This window comes from Athene noctua, chromosome 6 (assembly GCF_965140245.1).
Source record: "Athene noctua chromosome 6, bAthNoc1.hap1.1, whole genome shotgun sequence".
In the NCBI taxonomy this organism is placed as follows: domain Eukaryota; kingdom Metazoa; phylum Chordata; class Aves; order Strigiformes; family Strigidae; genus Athene; species Athene noctua.
In genome coordinates, this window is record NC_134042.1 from 20,139,107 (window position 1) to 20,153,877 (window position 14,771).

Consider the following 14,771-nt stretch of genomic DNA (forward strand, 5'->3'; position numbering starts at 1 on the left):
ACTCTTTATTTATCTGCATGGCATGTTGAACAGCTTTACACAAAATACTAATTTAAATTTGACTTTTAAACATCTTTGTATCAAGCATAAGTAATTATTAAATTGGTTGAGCCAATAACAGGGCTTCCTATGTTAAGGATGACAGAAGCTAGAATAAAATATTCCAGTATGTTGATAATCAAGAATTCTGTTCTACAGGTAACTCAGAAATGCCCCTATGACATTTTTCTGTGATATTAATGAAGCATGTTAAGCAAAGTCTGAAATGCAGTGATTATTTATGGAATACGTACAGAAGGGACAGTATGAACTACTTACTAAAGCCTTCATAAATGCTTAGTCTTGTCTAAAACAGAGCCTTTTTACAAAATGAGGTAGACCCGGATTTATTTTTTCTGTAGTTAGGACTTTGAATAAGTAAGTGACAAAGTAAGTACTGGTAGGAAACATTTCCCACTGTCATTCTAGAATACTATTTAGAAAATTATTAAACCCTAGAAATAATCCCCTTTCAGTCCCCTGAAATTGTTTCAAAATGTGGTTTTGCTATATTAATTTCAATTGAACTCCGTTTCTTTGCTGTAGTATCTTTTTTACCCTGTGTGTACATAGTAGGAGTAGCTTAGTAAATGCTCTCTGAGATCTGAAAAATCTCACAGTAATGTTATTGTGTTATATATGTTTTATTGTTAAAATGAAAAATGTCAGTCTGGTATGGATTCTTTTTGAATTGTACTGAACATATGGGAATGCTGGGTTGAAATGAAGACTACATTACTGATGATACCTCATTGCAGGATAGTGATTTTGTAAATATTTGGATAGTATTTATAAACTACACTATGTCATTAACTATTCATAAAAACTAGTAGAGAACCTATGTAGGCCATACTTGCATGAAAAAATGTACTCATATTATGAATCCACCACAAAAGTAAAATTTATGGTCCAGTGGCTGACTAAAAGTCCAGAAAATTGAACTCATATTACATACCTATTGTCTTTACTGGCAAGTCTAGATTTCGGAATGATGCTTTATATCTCTCTCTCTCTCTGATCAGTTCCAACTGGACATAAGGAGAAATGAATAGCAAAAAGTGGATAAAATTTGCATTTGCAACATGGTATGTAGTCAGAATATATCAACTTGTAGTACGTTTTTTATCTTACATAAAGTCTCTTTATAAGGTAGCTTTGTGGAAGCTTCTGCAGTCTTCTAGCTAATTGCTTAGTTGCTAATTGCTTCATTTTCAAGGGATTCTAATGGTCAACAAGATTCCAGAAAAACTTTAATTTGATTACCAAAGTTTTAGCTTTGATTAATAAACTGTTATGTCTGAGATAATTTTTTCATCTTTTGAAAAAGGTGAGATAACAATATTTTTCTACCGAATTTGGCTAGGAGGTAAAAATCCTGAAAATACTCAGAAACAAAATTTGGAAAAAAATTCATTTCTGTCAAAATATTTTGTTCATAGTTCAGATAGGACTTTTCTGCACAATAAATCTCTAGGTTTGTGGAATTTTTTATAGTTTTTATTTTTTATATTTTCATTTTTTATAATAAAATTAAATGAGCTGACTTGAGAGCATTCTTTGAAAAATGGAGGACAAAACTTCTGTGGTTAAATGTATTTTGACAAATCTCTTTTTTTTTTTTTTTTTAATCAAGAGAAATAATTTTGCCAGAAATTTCTGAGCCAGTCTCATCACCCTCTTACTCCTGAATTCCTTTACTGCAATATTTTCTCCCTATATCATGGTCCAACTACATCCTTTGTTAATAACTGAGAAGCTTTTATCTAAATCATCTCACAACTTTACAAAATCGTAGGTTGGAATCATCATATTTTTAAGAGACTCATCAAATGTTCCTCACAGCAGCAGTAGAATCCATTGGTCTTTTAAAATGATATTTCTTGGGAAGGATGTATCTATCAATGGTGGCAAAGCAAACTGTTTCTGTGCACACCACAGATTCAGAGAACCTTATGTACTCATATTTGTGAACAATGGCACACTTCTTATTCAACAGCTGGAATTGGTCTTCAGAAGTAAGATTCAATTCTCACACAATCTGCTAATTTCCAGTGTGACTTTAGTCAAGTCAATTCATCCTACTGAACCACTAGCTTTTAATCTGTAAAGTAATACTTTCTTCTCTCCTTAATCTATACAAATTAAGAAATGTAGGTCCTCCTCCTTTAACAGGCAGTACAAGAGAACCCATGTAGAGAGGTTAACAGAAAAGTCACTATTTGATGCTTTCCTTTATTAAAAGTTAATTCCATAGCTAGAATGCAATTAGAATAGACTGCTTCATTGTTGCTTTTCTTGTAATTACGAGAGATTTGTCTATGATTCTGAAAAATAAAAGGCAGCTGAGAAACAATCTGGAAACCTCACAGAGTGCTTTGCAGCAGCTGGTAGATTCAGGTTCCTTTTGTTTCAGATTATTGAACCCTACTTATTGCAGTGGACTTCAAATCTGTGCAGATCAGTGAGAGGAATGTAATGTGGTGGGTTATACATAAGCAGACCAGTCTGTGTGATATGCCAGTAAAACCAAGATACATGTATTAGTTTTCATCTTCCTACAACTGTATGGTAGCTGGGGAAGAAAATGGGCGTTTTTTATTGTTTCCCTGAAAACTTTTCCTTGGCAGTTTGATTCCTTTCTTATCTTCACAGAGTTGATGTCTGCTCATTTTGCATACAGGTGGCTGCACACAACAATTACGCGTACTGGAGAGTATAGAGCTGGAGAGCTTACAGATGTGTAGTGAGGAAAACAAAGATGGGCATTACAAGAGAAGGAAGGTGATGAAATAGAGGATGGTGGGAAAGTGATAAAATCAGAAATAAAAGTAAGGGAACTTGATGAAGAGGGGGACATTAGAAGCACTGAAGAAGGGAAAAGACCAATTCCTAGTATGAAACGTTCTGAATAGTTCTTAGAAACTGGCTTTGGTGTGAATTACCACAGGCAGTTGTGACCCAGAGACCTTGCAGAAGGACTTAGAGAACTAGACTAAACTGAAAGGTTACAGCAGTGTGTTAGAGACACCACCACTGGTAGTAGATTTGCATCTGCTCATGGCACTAGTCTAGTAGCAGTTGTGATGCTAGATTTGAAAAGCAATATATAGGCTATGAAGTCCTAATCACTTTCTATAGAACATGACAGGTGCAGAATCTATGTCAAAGAAACAAGAGTGCAGTGAGCTTGGAGGAGACTGAAGGTGGAGTGAGACATAAATCAGGGTGAGAAAGTGCCTTTGGCTGCAAATTTCTGAGCCCATGTCTTGCATTCTTTCTCTCTCTCTCACTGTTGCCATCTTTAAGTACCTAGGTATTAATCTACATAATTTATATACTAACAAAACATCTGCTAAGGTCCCACGCCATTTCATTATGCTTCCTGGGTGATCATTCTGCAAATCTGAGCTTTTTATAGTCACATATAAGAAGGAAATACACTTTAAATGAAAATAATCATGAATTTCAATTAACTGGGCAGAATTTAGCCTTGATCATTGGTAGTTTTTGGAAATATTCATAATATAAGATATTGTCAAACCATCTTTGGTGCATCTAGCCATTACCTGCTGCCTTTGGAATTGTTATTTATTGATACTGTACTAGCAGCCAGAGACTCATCAAGTATCAAATGATGATTGTGTGATACTGAACAAATGTACAGAGGCATTTTTCATGTTCCATCTTTTCTGGTGTTTAGGTCAGTTTTCTAACTGGAAAAAACCCCAACAGTAGCGACGAGACTTAGAAATACTGTTAGAAACGCTGCCCATCAGCTTTCTAATGTAGGGCAGGTATCTCTCAGAGACACTGCACAGGACTGGCAACCAACATGCTGACAACAGCTGAAGTGTCTAGGATATATTTCTGTTCTCTTGAACTACATCATGCCCCTTAGTACATTAGACAGCCTGAGGAGCCTAAATTGTAGCAGTTTCCCTGGTCTGTGTTTTATTTCAGAGCAGACTGCAGTCTTCACGGTATGAAATGCTGGAGTCCTACCCTGCCGTGCCTGCCATAATCTTGCTTGCAAGAGATGCACAGCACTTCTGGAAGCAAAACATTCCTCCTTTTCAGGCACAGTGCTCTTAGGATCTCCCAGTGCTCTCTGGAGTCCTCTTTCTGCTGCAAAGGGGGTATAATGGGAGCAAGAGTCCCATCCTTTCTTTGCGTCATGTAGCAAATAATGATTCTGGAGAATCAGAGACTCAGAAGCACAAATTTCTTCCACTGTCACTCACCTCCACTTACATTTCCTGTGCCTAATTCTTTCAGCTTCATAACAAGATGTTTTAGCTGCATCTCTAGCTCCCAGTGCCCACCTCATGATTCTACCATTTCAATGCACACTTAAGATGTTTTAGGTTAATTATAGATGTACAGCAGTACATAAGTGAGTGAGAGAAAGACACAGAGGATGATAACAGCCTGCAACTATGCGAAGAGTTTAGATGCTGAGAAGACGGGGAATGTATTAAGTATGAAACATGGTCTATTACTAGGGTGAATGAGACGTAACTAAGAAAAGGATGTACTTGAAGAATTCTCTGGAGAAGTTTGCCTGACAGTGTGATTATTAAACTGGGAGATTCTCCTCTAGCAGAACTGGAGAAAGGCTTCTCACTCAGGAGGTTCAAAATCTAATTTGAAAAGTGTAATAGAGCTTTTCATAGGGAGTAACTTTGGGTTGGTGGTGACTGCAGAATTGTCTCTTCGGGCTTCTCTTTTTATGTCTGCATATACACAGAGAGATTCGTAACTCCACAGATGTAGATAACACATACGACTCCTTCGTGACAGTGACTTGTTCATGACAGTGCTATTTGTCATACATTGTATGTTTGGCATTCCCATCTCATCAGGACTCCTGCCCGTCAGTAAGACTCTGAAGCAATGCTTCCTGTATTTCTAAAGCCCATATAGCTCTATACAGCTGTCAGGGGACAAAAGAAAACGTTGTCAGTGTGGCATTTGCTTCTTATTCTTGAAAACATAAAATTTCTTCTGAAGATTATGCTGGCCTGAGGCTTAAGAGAGGTAACATTTGGCTCTGTGCTAGGACAGATTTTATATGTCATCACTCATTGGATTTAGAAATAACAGATTTTAAGTGAGAAGTCATCTGCTCTAAGACCTGCTAGGTCAAAGTATACTGTACATGCAATGGTTTGGTGTATTATAAAATTTTTGTTGTTTTTATTGGAACATGTACAGATAATAAAGGAATAATCTCAAAGGTTGAAAAAAAATACAAAGAGAGCCTGATCCTACGTATTTTCTATTTCTGAATGCAATGTTAACTACTGTAAATAATTTGAAGTCTGTGGTAATAAGTGTTCTGTGCTTTAAAGTTTCTGAAGAATCAAGGCTTTGTTTTTAAGCTAGAAGTTTTCTTCATTCAAAAGCTGAATAACAGTTATGAGGATTTCTGGGCACCGTAAGATCGCAATGATTTTTTTTATTCCATTTTTACCACAAAGAGGTAAGAACTCATGTTCTGATTTTGGCTGCAGTCATGACAGTGTCTTGGTTGAATAACACATCCACTTTTGCCCGTGTCCATGTGTCATATATATATATATATATATATATAATTTTGCTACCCCATGAATATTGTGTCCACATTGAGGCTTCATGCTCTTGGGTGTTCAGGCTGGTTTAGGGCGCATGCAGATCATGTCCACTGCAGATCTGCCTGTGTTTCTTTTGTCTCTGCAGTCACTCCCAATAGCTAAGTCATGAGAAAGGTACACAGCACGTGGGGACCCTGGTCAGTCAGACACTGGTGTATTTTTCCTCTAGATGACATTGCATAACATACTTCAGTAGGTTTTTGCTTTTTGTTTGCTTCTTTGCTTTATTTGAGGCTGTAATATTGCTTTATTGCAGAAAGCAGAATGATTTTGGCTAAAGGAATAACTTTAGCTCTGTACTTTTCGAATGGCCCTGAGGAAGCAGTTGCGATTTTGGATTTATGTACACTGTATGGTGCCCTTTTCATTTGACCTTGCAATATACGGGGCAGGGATTGATGAGCTCTCACGTGCATCAAGATCCTAGATGTGAGTCCTGCTGGATTAGAAATTTAAAACTTGAGGAAAGAGTAGAGAAAGCCAATATTTAGCTGTAAAGTAAACAATAAAATACCGACATTTTTTTTAATTTTTTTTTTTTCAGCAGCAAGAGCTGGCTCTATCTCTGTTTCATCCGAGTTTCTCTCTCTTTCTAGCCAAAGGGAATGTAGGATGTGACAGGGAGGGTCTGATTGGGGAGGAATTCAATGCAGCTATCAGCAGCGGGCTTCTATGTAAATACTGTAACACCTCTGAAAGGAGGAACAGCTGAGATAACACTGTAAACTAATCTCTAGTGCCAGAGAAGCTGGCCAATCCCTCACATTATATGGCTTCTGTAGAAAAGATGTGCTAGGGAAAAAAAGAAGCAGATCTAAATTATATATGGCAACTTACCAGAGAGTAAAATATGTTGACTTTTAAAAATTGAAAGTAGCATATGGTATTTTTTCTCTGTGCCAGGGTGTATATGCTTATACATCGTTGCAAATGTTTGAATTCTTATATAAATAGGCATCGCTATCAACAAAATATTTTCAGCTCTCTGTTACCTGTGCCTAATCAGTTTAAATAAATATATACTCACTTGGGGTCCTTATCCCACCAGTACTGATTTGGGTTGATTGTTCATCAATACCAGGAAAACTGAGAGCCAAAGTCTGTCCAGAGCAGAGGCACTGAAGCACAGTGTTTCCCTACTTTAACCTTTTGAGGTCACTGTATTTCACAGTCTTTCACCTTCCTTTCTTAGGTAGCTAAGAAAAGTAATATATACATAAGTATATATACAGAGATACATGCATGCATATAGAATATATATGCATATATATTTATATATACAGATATATGAAATATACATTCACACACCTTTGTACACAAATAGTGCCTCACCTGAAACAGGTTGTGTCTCCTCAAGGCGTTTAAAGAAAAGCGGGAGCTATCAATGGCCAAGACGTTTGTTGATACATCTGCTTCAGAGTTGCGCTCATAATTGGGCACAACCCCAAGATAAACTGGGGTTGGGGTGGAGCTAACCACCTCATTAATTGTGCTAGAAACGAGGAAACCGATTCCACTACCTCCAATTTCAGAAGAAATTAAAGACTAAGGGTCTCTGACGCCCCCTTCGGATACAGATTAGAAATGATTAGTCGGCGATTTCCAGTTCTCGTACCCTTTGTCAGAGCCAAACCACCCTGCAAAGATAACTCATAGACCAACACCCCCCAAAGGCCCCCCACTGCAAGTTGGTTTGCATTCCCAAGCTCTTTCCTTCCACTCCCTTTAAGATGTACGTAACCGTGTGATGGCTGTCAGCCCTTGCATGGCATCTAATAAACCAGACCTGTGTTTAAGGTGTTGATTCAGCTTACTGAGAATTCCCCTCTTGACCTTTACGACCCACCCTTGCCTTCTGTTCCAAACCTCAATTCTTTCTCCCCCACGCTGTGTCTCACACAGGCAGACGCTGGGCAGTTTATGAGCTGAGCTCCTGAAGAAGTATTCTGCGTTATAAAGCAGTTCCTCTGGGACACAACGTTGACAATCTCTGCCTTTGCATACCAGGCCAAACCCACTCAAAGGATGCCTCTCCAGTCTGTCTATTTTTAACTAAAAAGCGATCCTGAAGATACATGGATTTTCTAAGTTCCACCGCTGGAACAAATTATCAGTGTGGAGCAGGAAAACAACTGTCACATTACACTAATACCATAGCTGTTTTTTGTCCAAGCTATTCCCATCTCGCGTTCTCTGTCCTATACATCTATATCACTCTATGTTACCGGTCCGGTGTGCATTAAAAGAGCAAAACCGGTGAGTTTAAGTATATGTGTATTAACGTAAATGAGCAGATCCTATTTTGTGCTATAGATGTCAGCCAAAAGCAGCAGAAAAGCACGAGTTTTGCTGCATGTGGTCATCAAAGTTTCAAAGAAATCGGGTGTGCACCGCTCCTTCCTAAGGCCACCAGGCAGCGGATGCTGCCTCCGTGCAGCAGAAGAGCTTCCGTGGTTGGCCCCGAAGTAACCTCACGGGTCGTTGCTTAGACGAGGGCTCGGCTGGCGGTTTTTTCGGCGGAAAGGCGAAACGCCGGGGGAGAAGACGGCGTGCGGGCCGCCCCGCGCCCCCGGCCGAGCCCGAGCATCCCCCGTGCGACGCGTCGCGTTTCCGGGTCCACCTGGGCCGGCGCCGGCGTGGCCGGAGCCCGCGGGGCTGCGCCGGGCTGCGGGCGGGCCCGGGGGGGCGGCCCCGGGGGGGCGGCCGCGGAGGCCCCGGGGCCAGGCGGCGCCCCGGGGCGCGGGCCCCGAGGGGCTGCGCGGGCTCCCTATTTGGCCATGCGGCGGGCCGGGGGCGCGCTGCCCCGCGCCTGCCTTACATGGGCCGGGCGGCCGGGCCGCGCCGGGGTGCCCGGGCTCCATTCATGGCTGCGCGGCCGCTCAGTGGCGCGGAGCCGACCAAATAAGGAGAAGGTGGCTGCCCCGTCCCGCGGCGGCCGGGCCGGCGCTGCCCCTCGCGGGGTATAAATTGGGGCGTCTCTGCCGAGCCGGCAGCCAGGCTCTCCTCCGCAGCCCCCCCGCCGCTGGTGCTGCTCTGGTGAGTAGGACCGGCTCGGGGCGGGATGTCTCGGGATGACATGGCGCTGGGATGCGGTGCGATGGGGGGCACTGGCGGCTGCCGGACGCCGGCCGTGCAGGTGCAGCCGCTGCCGTACCCGCGCCCCTCCCGGTTCAGCTTGTTCCCGCCCCGGCCGCCCCCCGCGCAGCGCCAGCCGCTGCGGCCCGACGGGGCGCGGCGCCCCGCCGCCGGCGAAGCGCTCTGGGCAGGGCCGATCTCCGCCATTTCAGACTTTTTTTCCCTCCCGTTTCAACCCGCGGCCCGTCCGTACGGCTAACGGACGCCCTAATGGGTGCCCTGCAAGCTGGGGCGTCTTTTGAAGAAAGCGGCTGGCGGATCCCGTTCGAAGCCCTGCCCGCCAGCGCGGCTGAGCCAGCGAGCACCCTCCCGGGGCGAGTCAAATTTCCCGCTCCCGCCGGCAGCTCCGTGCGCCGCCGCCGCCGCCGCCCCTGCGCTCCGCCGGCGCGGAGGGGCCGCCCGGGGCGCTCGGCGGAACCCGGCCGCGCTGTCCGCGGGGGTCTGGACGCGCCGCCGTGCTGTTTTTCAGGTCCGTGCCTCCCTCCGAAGATGTGTGACGACGAGGAGACCACAGCACTGGTGTGCGACAACGGCTCGGGGCTGGTCAAGGCGGGCTTTGCCGGAGACGATGCCCCCAGGGCCGTTTTCCCGTCCATCGTCGGCCGCCCGAGGCACCAGGTAAAGAAGGAGGGAGGGAGGGAGGAGCCGGGCAGGAGGACGGGGCCTTCCCCGTCTCTCCAGGAGTCGCCTGCACCTGCCCCTTCCCTCCTTAGTTCTGTCCTGTCCCAAATACCCTGCCCTTCCCTCGGCTCACTTCTTGCGGCAGCACTAGCGACACATTTCCCGGTCTCTCACTCCCTTACCTCCTTTCTATCACTTTCTGCCTTTCCCCCCACTATTTCTAACTCACCAACTTTCCTCTTGACTCTCTCCCTGTTCTCTCTACTAATGAGCCCAAACTCGGCTTCCAACAAAGTTGCAGCCCGCTTCACTCCCTAGGCCAGACCTGCTGCTCGTGCTAGTTCAAAGGCATCTCCGTTGGCCGCAGTTGCTCATGGTGCAGTTCCATTAAGGCTTTTCCCACCCGTCCTGTCCAACGTTGCATGTACCAAACACGTTCTTTCAGTTTCCTCTACTCCTTTTGTCTGTCTCTGATCTTACCTTCTCATTGATCTCTAAGCTTCCTTTTCTGTGTTCCCATGTCATTCTCCTTCTCTTTTGTCACAGCTGAGTCAGTACACAAAAAATACAGTACTTTTTCTCCTACAATTTTCTTTGTAAAATGTTTGTTGCTTTTTTTTTTTTTTTGAACTGAAGTGCTTGCAATTTGCATTTTTTTATCGTGAAAAAATTACTGCTGAGGCTCCATAGTGATGTGGAGTGTCTTCCCTCATCACAAGGCTAATTTCCCTCTGTATCTTGTTTATAAAGTCTCGTTGTATGTTCTCTGTATCTTTTCCTGCTCATGCTGTTGTGCCATTTGCTTTCAGTCAAGCTTTTGGACCAGAAAGAAGTAACTGAACGTAAGAGGTGCATTAAAAAAAGGAGGGGAAATCCTTTCTTCTGATTAAGGGAAAACGGATTTTAGGAGAAAGCTTCAAATTCTGTTGACTTAATATTTTAATAATGCTCATTTCTTTTCCTAAACAACCTTTCAGTGGTGTGACTGCTTGTACCTTTCTTGAAAAGAGCATTGTTTTCTGTGATGTAGTTGTTTGGGCTCTGTGACATTATATTCCTCAAATAATGCTCCTCTGCATTTTCTTCTCTTAGGGTGTTATGGTTGGTATGGGTCAAAAAGATTCCTATGTGGGTGATGAAGCTCAGAGCAAAAGAGGTATCCTTACTTTGAAATATCCTATTGAACATGGCATCATCACCAACTGGGATGATATGGAAAAGATTTGGCACCACACTTTCTACAATGAACTCCGTGTGGCCCCTGAGGAACACCCTACCTTGCTCACAGAAGCTCCCTTGAACCCTAAAGCTAATCGTGAAAAGATGACCCAGATAATGTTTGAGACCTTCAACGTACCTGCTATGTATGTGGCAATCCAGGCTGTCCTGTCCCTGTATGCCTCTGGTCGTACAACAGGTAAAATTAACAAATAAACACTACTTAGATATTTCTGTTCAGGAACTCTCCTTCCTTCCCACTCCAGGTAGGAGGAAAACCCACCATAACTCATTCAGATTTACAGAAAACTGGATATATTTAGTTTGTAGCAATCGATGATAACAGTAGCAGTACACAGCAGTCTATGGAAGGAACAATGCGGACTGTCTGCATTGCTTTTGGAGGGGCACTGTGGAACTGACTCTCCTGCCACTTGCTGTGATGCAAATGAGGAGACATTCCTGTGAAGATACTGCAGTCACACAAGTATTACACCACTTTAAGCGTTTAAACTGGGCCCAAAAAATGTCCATTATCGGGCCAAGACATCAAGACAATCACTATTGCAAATACAATTACAGCTCAGTGTAGTAGCAGTGGAAAGCTTGCTTGTATGGGTTAGCTTAAAATATGTATGGAACAACTGTTTTGTGGTTTGGTTCACACCAAACAGGAATGTCCAGGCAAGCAAGGGCAGAAGGAATAGGCAAGATCTTCATGGTTAAAACAGAATGATGCTACTTTATACTGCCTGAAAAATCCTGTATTTTGTTGTGTTTGTTGCTGCCTGCTGTGACTAAGGCATCTAAACATTTGGTAGGTGGTTCCAGCTGCTCTCTGACATTTTTCTCCCAGGTATTGTTCTTGACTCTGGTGATGGCGTCACCCACAACGTACCGATTTATGAAGGTTATGCTTTGCCTCATGCTATCATGCGTCTGGACCTGGCTGGCAGGGATCTGACTGACTACCTCATGAAGATCCTCACGGAGCGTGGCTATTCCTTTGTGACAACAGGTCAGTCCTTCCGCTTTGCCTTCCTGTGAAAACCCTTATGTCTCTTTTGGCCCATCTTCTTCCTCTGGTATTTTGCTTATCCAAACCTTGATTTAATTCCCATATATCTGCAGCTGAACGTGAGATTGTACGTGATATCAAAGAGAAATTGTGCTATGTTGCACTGGACTTTGAGAATGAAATGGCCACTGCTGCCTCTTCCTCCTCTCTGGAAAAGAGCTATGAATTGCCTGATGGTCAAGTGATCACAATCGGTAATGAACGTTTCCGCTGCCCTGAAACCTTATTCCAGCCGTCCTTTATTGGTAAGTATTCCCAGGAAATTCTTCTTTCTGTGGGAGGTATGAATGAATCAGAAGATCTAGAAGGTGTCCCACTCCTCTTCCTGCTTATCTAAATTTGGCATGAAATCAAACATAAATAAATAATGAGTTAGATCCTCTGGTCCCTGTAAGCTGTGCTTGATGTGAGCTCAGATGGTAATTAGCTGAGCTCTGGGCCCTTGTTGCAAGTTTTAAATCAGGTTTTAGGGTCTTAGTTTTTTAGTGATAAGACATACAGTTAGAATGTCATCATTAGGGAGCTGGGCTCAAAGATCCTTATGGGTCCCTTCGAGCTCGAGACATTCTATGGTTCTGTGTCACTGATGGCAAGAATAGCTTTCAGTGCTGTGTTTGTGAGGCTTACACTTAAAACAGTGTCTGACTCCATGTAGAAGTAAAATGTCTGGGAGGGGGTAAGAAATGGAATGAAGGTGTGTGTATATTTATCTGCACTGTAATTAAACATTGCCGTGATCAAGATGGTAAGCTTAGCTATTTGTGAGTGCAGCTGACAGATAGAGCAGATGCTTATACTCTTCAGTCCTGAGCAGTAAATGCAGTTGTTCATCAGCTGACATCTTACTGTGGATCTAGTGTCAGCTCTTTCAGGAAGCACCTGTTAAAATTAATAAATTGGAATGCAACCTACAAACACTTGCTTCTGGATTCTTTTTCCTTACCAAGTACTAATATCTTGGTGCATGTCTTGGTTATGTCTTGCCTTGATGTTTATAAACAGTATAGACTGTATTTTGGGTAGGCTGAAAAAGAAATGAAGTTACTATTGTCTTTTTTAGTTTGACTTCAGCTCTTTTCATTGTCTTTTATTGCCGTCTTTACTATATTCAACTAACGCTTTTTGTGAGACTGACGTAACTCATACTCATGTGTTCTGTTCTATGTAACTTTCTCCCAACGCCATATACTAAATGAGTCTATCTTGTACGTGTACTTCTTCTCTTACTGTGTATTTTGACTATCTTTCCTTTGCACATGCATTATGATTCTTACCTTCTCTAACAAATCATTTTCATTTTCTAAACTAGTTCTGTAATTCTACTTTTTATGCTTTTCCATAACATTTAATAATCAGTAATTTTACAACAAAATATCATGGAAGTTCATATTAATGATGAGGAGTTCTTTTCATTGAGACCTCTTGTATAATTTACTGACTTACTGTCTTCTTCTCAAGGCATGGAATCTGCTGGTATTCATGAAACTACCTACAACAGTATCATGAAGTGTGATATTGACATTCGTAAGGACCTGTATGCTAACAACGTCCTCTCAGGTGGTACGACGATGTACCCTGGCATTGCTGACCGCATGCAGAAAGAAATCACTGCACTTGCTCCTAGCACTATGAAGATCAAGGTAAGGAATTTGACTCTGTACTATAAAATGTGGATATAGATGGACAAAATGTCCACATCATTAGATTGGGATATAGGAACAACTCAAAAGTAAGATCAACAGCTGATGAACAAATGAGGAGAAATTCCATTTAATCAGAATAATTATATTGATTAGAAGCACATGTTAGAAAAAAGGAAAATATGGTTATATATTTTCTCAAGGAATGTTACATGTATTGTGCCAGCTGCTGAAGATCAATACTGTTATTATAGAAAAGTTCTTTATTTACTTAAGGAAATACCTAGTGCTTTGTTACATTGGTGATATGTGTTGGTTGTTCAGAAATGTAACTGTTAAATGAGGATTTTGTTGCTTTTCTTTATCCTAGATCATTGCCCCACCTGAGCGCAAGTACTCTGTCTGGATTGGTGGCTCCATTCTAGCATCTCTGTCCACCTTCCAGCAAATGTGGATCAGTAAACAGGAGTATGATGAAGCTGGTCCATCCATTGTCCACCGCAAGTGCTTCTAAGCACTTTTCCCCTCAATTTACTTCCCACTCAGGATGACGACAATATGCTTCTTGGAGTCTTCTGGCAACCCTTCCCGAACTCTTCAGTCATTGTACAGTTTGTTTACACACCCGTGCAATTTATTTGTGCTTCTAATATTTATTGCTTTATAAATAAACAAGATCTGGGACTTGCAACCTACAAATGATTGTCTTTTGTTTTATTTTAAGTATTCTTTGGTCAAAAAATGAGACTAAACACCCTGGGATTTGGAAACTCCCATCAAACCTGTCAAAGCCTTCACTTCATGCATGTCCTAACAGATGTAAGTGTATTAGGTCATGGTATTCTGTTAGTAAGAATTTATACTTTATAGTTTTAATTTTGAAACTTGGAACAAAAGAAGCGTTATGTATCAAGGCTTACAAAGAAATAGCCTTGAGGGCAGACCCAGTAAGTGGAACAAGTGGAAGGAAACCTCTCATATTCACTCACTGATTTTAGAAATGTTTCTTCTATTGCATTTATTATAACCTAAGCATTTTAATGTTAATTTATTGAAAGCCAAACCTTCTTTAAAAGAACTATGTTAATACATTTAGAATGCAATTTAAAACTAATTAGCTCAATCCTAAAGAGTCATACAGTTGTTTCCTGTGGGCTATAAATATTTATGACAAAACATTAATTCAAACTGACAGTTTACTCATCTTCCCCTATCTCTTCAAAGCCAAAGAAGTGAAATCTTTATTGTACTAATGCACAAGAATCAAACTTGTGCTGTATAAACACACAACTGTTACAATCATGATTAATTTCACATCATCATTCATATGTTGTAGACAATACTTAATCCTTAATCTTTGCTATCTTTTGTTCCTGTTTGACCCAGATACTACAATCATAAATTGCA

At 42.0% G+C, this 14,771-nt stretch overlaps 1 protein-coding gene across 1 annotated transcript; it reads left to right on the forward strand.

Annotated features, from left to right (window-relative positions):
• The first annotated feature begins 8,554 nt into the window (after positions 1-8,554).
• ACTC1 (actin alpha cardiac muscle 1) lies at positions 8,555-14,063 on the forward strand. The gene is made up of 7 exons (XM_074909815.1): positions 8,555-8,708; positions 9,277-9,425; positions 10,521-10,845; positions 11,503-11,664; positions 11,778-11,969; positions 13,183-13,364; positions 13,735-14,063. Exons 2-7 carry the CDS (start codon positions 9,297-9,299, stop codon positions 13,876-13,878), a joined length of 1,134 nt encoding a protein of 377 aa, XP_074765916.1. The 5' UTR covers positions 8,555-8,708; positions 9,277-9,296; the 3' UTR covers positions 13,879-14,063.
• Positions 14,064-14,771: the final 708 nt, after the last annotated feature.